The sequence below is a fragment of the Meleagris gallopavo genome, chromosome 1, assembly GCF_000146605.3.
Source record: "Meleagris gallopavo isolate NT-WF06-2002-E0010 breed Aviagen turkey brand Nicholas breeding stock chromosome 1, Turkey_5.1, whole genome shotgun sequence".
Lineage (NCBI taxonomy): Eukaryota > Metazoa > Chordata > Aves > Galliformes > Phasianidae > Meleagris > Meleagris gallopavo.
Window position 1 is genome coordinate 189,788,339 of NC_015011.2, and position 5,803 is coordinate 189,794,141.

Below are 5,803 nucleotides of genomic sequence, written 5' to 3' on the forward strand. Positions count from 1 at the left end.
CTGTGCTCCTTTGCAACCCAGGCCGTTCTGTGGTTCTATGGAAACATTTAAAACTTGATTGCACACATGAGCAACCTGATCTGTTTGGCCCTGCTTTGAGCAGGGTTGGGCTGGTATCTCCCTTCCAATCTGAATTATTCCATGGATCCATTAAGTGAGGTCTTCTGTCAGATCTGCTGCTCAGGAGCCCGGAGCTTCCAGCCTCTGTTCTGCCACTGGCTGGAATAGCAGTGAGCACACAGCCCTACAGCGTTTGTGTTTCGATGAACCTCTTCTTGATCAGCATTGCTGGGAGCTTTTGTGAAGCAGAGCCAACAGCTGTGCTTCCAGCACAGTCATCCTCTGCTTATGGGGCACTTGTAATGGCTGTTAGAACGTATGTAAACACAGACTGCAGGTGTTATGTAGACAAATGGGACAAATGGGAATCGTCTGCAGCCCGTGATGTTCATAGGAGTGACCCAATGCTGAGGACTTACCATAGACTGATAGAAAGGCCTGGGTTGCAAAGGAGCACAGTGCTCACCCAGCTCCAACCCCTGCTGTGTGCAGGTCACCAACCAGCAGCCCAGGCTGCCCAGAGCCACATCCAGCCTGGCCTTGAATGCCTGCAGGGATGGGGCATCCACAGCCTCCTTGGGCAACCTGTTCCACTGCCTCACCACCCTCTGCATGAAAAACTTCCTCCTCACATCCAACCCAAACCTCCCCTGCCTCACTTTCAAACCATTCCCCTTGTCCTGTCACCACCCACCCTCACAAACAGCCGCTCCCCCTCCTGTTTATCCGCTCCCTCCAAGCACTGAAGGCCACACTGAGGTCTCCCTGCAGCTTCTCTTCTCCAAGCTCAACAATCCCAGTTCCCTCAGCCTTTCCTCACAGCAGAGCTGCTCCAGCCCTCTGACCATCTCAGTGGCCCTTAGTTGACAGCACATCAACTCACTCAACCCACTGCAATGGTGGAAGGAGACTCTGAGCAGAATCCAGGCTGTGGCTGGACATTCCAGCATGACTGCATTGACTCCAAATGTAAATTTCAGTTAGGTTTTATCCGGATGGAGGTCAGCATAGTATATAACTTATCTTTTTGGAAATTCACAGGAACATGTGGCGGATTGCTGTGTACAAAACAACGCATTTGTTGTGAAGGAAAATGAACAGCAGCAGGTGGATGGCTATTCCATACTGCAGGAAAGGCATGATGCTATCAAAATCTTTGCACACCAGAAGTACTGCCCTGAAAATGGCAACAATCTGTCCAATAATTCTAAAATGCAAGAAAATGGGAAGCTGTGTCATTTCTATAAATTCCCCATTTCTATAAAGTCCCCATTTCTACTGCCAACCCCCAAACTCTCCCAACAACCAGCATGTGTAGAAAAATGGATCTGAAAATTATTTACTAAATAAAGGTACTACAGAATTGCTATGGTGTTGCCTGGAAAGCTTCGGAGAAAAATAAAATTCCCCAGCACAATAAAGTAACAACATTAATAAAAGTGATTTTTCCTCTGGAAAGCAAATATTACATAGACTTTCAGGAGTGTAGACAAATGTACTTGTGCTCCAGCTGATCTGAGGAGGGCACTGAGTGCACCCTCAGTACGTTTGCAGATGACACCAAACTGGGGGAAGTGCTGATCTGCCTGGGGGTAGGAAGGCCCTACAGAGGGATGTGGACAGGCTGATCAGTGGGCTGAGGTCAATGGAATGGAGTTCAACAAGAACCAGTGCTGGGTCCTGTGCTTCGGCCACGACAGCTCCAGGCAGAGCTACAGGTGTGGGGCAGAGTGGCTGGAAGACTGCATGGAAGATTCAGGTTGGACATAAAGAAACATTTCTTCTCCCATAGAGTGATCAGGCACTGAATGGGTTGTCCAGGGAGGTGGAGGGGTCACCATCCCTGAAGGTGTTCAAGAAATGTTCAGATGCTGTACGTAGGCACGTGGGTTAGTGGAGAAATACTGGTGGCAGGTGGACAGTTGGACGGATGATCTTGGAGGTCTTTTCCAACCTTGGTGATTCTACGAGCAGTAAGTTCATAGTTTTAAGTGTTCATCAGTTTTTAGCAAAAAAGAGATTTGAAATGGTGTGGATTTTGTTGGTGGTGGTGAGCATTTTTCTCTTTTACCCTGACTGGAGGTTTCATCCTTCCTTAGATTAAACTGAGAGGTGATGTTACCAAATGCTCAGTAGTAACACACAGAAAGAACATCTACAACCATGAGCAATATCTGAGATCAACACGTCTTCCACCAGCACTTCTATTTCCCTCTGTATGCTGCGTTTCCTGGAAGCAACACAGTGTGTATTTCAAAAGATCATTCTTGAAAACGTCCAACAATTTGCAGTTGGTGCAGCAGTGGCTTTTTGTGAACTGAGCTCATTCCTGAACACCAGGCTTTCTCCTCGCTCCAGCAAAATCCACAGAAAGCAAACACAAAATAATTAAGACAGGGGGAGGACAAAGGCTGATTAAACACGTGATTATTTTTACAAAGCACCTTCTTGCCCCGTGGAAACAGATGGAGCTTCGCATTCTATCTCAAACACTTTCTGTGTTAAGCAGTATGATAGAGATAAAAGATCTCTTTATCTAAGATGCAAATTACATTTAAAAAAATGAAATGCAAGTCAAGCTTACATTTGTCCTTCAACTAGGACACTTTATTTTAATGAATTAAGAGATCCATCAGAGCAACTTCTGGAATAGTGACCTGCAGTGCCTTTGCAGGATGAGGAGGATCGACGTGTATTGTGCATCTTGAGATGAGCACAACTAATTCCTTCAGGTTTAAAAGAGCTTTTCTTCAAGATAGCTCCCATTCCAACAGGGATCCACTCACACCTGCCACTGCCACAGCAATTTGTTGTGACAGCCACTGTGTGATGTCAGATGTGCAGAGATAGCTTCCACCAAAGCTGTGCTGTGCTTAAAGCTCTCACTTCTGAGCTCGTTTCTCAGCTCTCAGCACAGAGCTCTCTTCCTACACAGCTGTTTCCCCCTAGAACACACACCTAAAGAGACTGAGAAGTGCCCAGCTGCATTAGAGTCACAGAATGATAGAATGATAGAATGGCCTGGATTACAAAGGAGCACAGTGCTCAGCCACCTCCAACCCCCTGCTGTGTGCAGGTCGCCAACCAGCAGCCCAGGCTGCCCAGAGCCACATCCAGCCTGGCCTTGAATGCCTCCAGGGATGGGATACTTTACAAGTGCCACAGTAAAATACTCCTGACTTCCTAAATAAAAAGCCCCAAGAAAGGACACGTACCTTTTTCAGCTGCTGTTCCTTGAAGCACCTTACAGTCCTGGCTGGTTCTGAAATCAAGTTCTTATAGTTCTCACAGATATTGAGTCGGGATTGGGCCACCTGCATTGTGCCTTCCAGGAGTGATTTCCAAACGGAGTACATGCTCCTGCAGGGAGGAAACAGAAGCAGTGGTAGGAAGAGGACATGGAGTCAGGCTTCATGCTGACAGTGCATGCTTTGCGTAACAGTGGCACGCATTTGACAAAGGAGTGCTTTTCAAAACAAGCTAAAGCACAGTTCATTGTGCTGATCTAGCAAATATCTGCACTTTTTGCAGGAACACTTCACCAAACGTCACAAAAACGAAGAGCTTTCACCTCCTCTCAGTGCTCGTGGCAGTTATTTGTGGCCAAACCCATTGCTCCCATGGAACAGACCCTAGAGAAAGCAGCAGCCAGAACCAGAGAGCTCAGATGCTGACAGTTTTGTCATAAGTCCACGTCCTCCTGATGTTTGTGCTCACACATCTCGGGGCAGCTCCCCATTGCCTGCCCGTGATTCCTATGGGCAAAGATGCAGCTGCAGCGCTGCAGTGAGCGGTGCACAGCCCAAAATCCACCACAAAAGCTCCCAATCCAATCCGAGTACAAAGCCAAAATCCTTTACAACTTTGGTCAAATATTTAGGAGGTGCCATTCGAAGGCAGGAAGCTCTGAGCAATGAAGTCGTGTGGTTTTTGTGTTCTGAGCCAGCTTCCCTTCCAATGAACCTGAGTTAGGGGAGGACACTTCTGGCCTCCCCGCTGTACAACTCATTCCCACACACACATTGGTGCCTCTGCCTCTTCCTAAGGAGGAACCCATGTGTTATTATTGAACCTTCAAGCTATATCCAAGATACACATCTGTTCATTCACCAGCTTCCCAAATATTCATACCCAAAGAAGGTGCACAATTACGGCTGCTATCTGGTTGTGCCATTCGTTTGTCCAATCTCCCCAAATTATCCACGTTACAAACTGTTATTTAAGGCTGTTCCAAAACTTCAGAAGAAAACAAAGCTTTCTTTTTAACATCAATGCAAACAAATCGTTTAAACGACAGAAGAGCAGCGTTTCATTGTTGGGAAAAATAATGACATAAATTGAAAAGATAAAGATGGCTGTTTGGAGCTCCAACTGTTAAATTACCTATAATCAGCTCGTTCATCAGCTTTCATTCCCAGCCAGTCCTTCTTCAAGTACTGGCTAGCCAGCTTCTGAATGCTCTGTAGAAAGAAGGAGAAACAGGTTAAAATAAGAGGTGCCTAAGAAACCATTTCTGCTCTTCTATCAGCAATGGGTAATCTGAACTGTAAAGAAGCAATTCATATTTAGTTTTAACAAACTAATGGAACGTGGGATTATCTCTATTCTTTTTTGTATTTTTAAGTTCCTCTTGAGGTGGATTAATAAAATTCCCATTGCTGGGACCTCGCTGCACACTTCAGCTCTGAAAGTGCCCCGTGTGTGAACAGCCCACGCACGGCCAGTAGCACGGACAGCACTTCTGAGCAGCACGTGGCCAACTCAGAGCCAGGAACACTGCAAGGAAAGTGCCTCAATGTGTCGGTGGATGCACTTCTTTGGCTCCCAGAAGCAATAAGATGAGGCTGGCTGTTTGCCCCCAGATGGAGATGGGCAGCTTTGGTTGTTCCGCAGGGAATTCACGAAGCTGCTGCTCATAGAATGGAAACCTTGCATGGAAACCTTGCATGGAAGAGCAACAGCAGACGAGAGATCGGAGAAAGCAGCTCAGTTTTTAATGCTCATTATGCTGCTCAGCCTCCGCACTGCACTATGCAAACCTCAAAAAGTCGGTAACTTTGGAGAGCAGAACACTGAGCTGTAATGCAGGCAGGGATGGCTGCTGCGGCACAATCCGTGCCACATTTAATGGCACAAAATTCACCACGTGGATGTGTAAAATCTTTTTAGGGCACAGGAACCCAACTACTGGTGTCTGCACTGGGCAGACACTGCTTGCAGGGAGCTTTGGGACCATGCTCCTCCATGGCACCTCCAGCAACAACCAGGTGAAGCAGCTCTAATAAAATCTTCATTTCAGTTCCATCCTTTCGGGCAGACACATAAACAAGACCTAGCACAGGAATTTGATGCTGAATGGTTCATTCCCAGCACAAGTGTGAAGGAAAATCGCTGCTCTGTGTGAGTTTGTGGCCAGGGGTTTCCCACTGCCCTGCCCAGTTCCCCCAGTGCTGCCCACAGCACAGCTCAGACACCCTCCATCCACTCTCAAGTTCTCCTTACAGAAAACCCTGTGAAGCACCTTAAACAGTACAGCCAGACTGCCTGCTCATCTCAGACCACGTGCACCACTCACGAATCCCCTCCTCCCTACCTCCCTCCTCTTCCCCCTCCTTTCCTTCCTTCCTTCCTTCCGTCCTTCCTTCCTCCCTCCCTCCCTCCCTCTCTTCCTTCCTTCCTTCCTTCCTTCCTTCCTTCCTTCCTTCCTCCCTTCCTTCCTTCCTTCCTTCCTCCCTCCCTCCCT

At 47.4% G+C, this 5,803-nt stretch overlaps 1 protein-coding gene across 2 annotated transcripts in view; it reads right to left on the reverse strand.

Moving 5' to 3' along the window:
- FCHSD2 (FCH and double SH3 domains 2) overlaps positions 1-5,803 on the reverse strand; it is a 569,931-nt gene that overhangs the window by 58,007 nt on the left and 506,121 nt on the right. For both annotated transcript variants that reach the window (XM_019612451.1, XM_010706279.2), the window contains exons 3-4: positions 4,444-4,520; positions 3,276-3,420 (exon numbers count right to left, since the gene is read on the reverse strand). In XM_019612451.1, the coding sequence (XP_019467996.1) occupies positions 3,276-3,420; positions 4,444-4,520 (222 nt within the window). The remainder of the gene's footprint in view (positions 1-3,275; positions 3,421-4,443; positions 4,521-5,803) is intronic.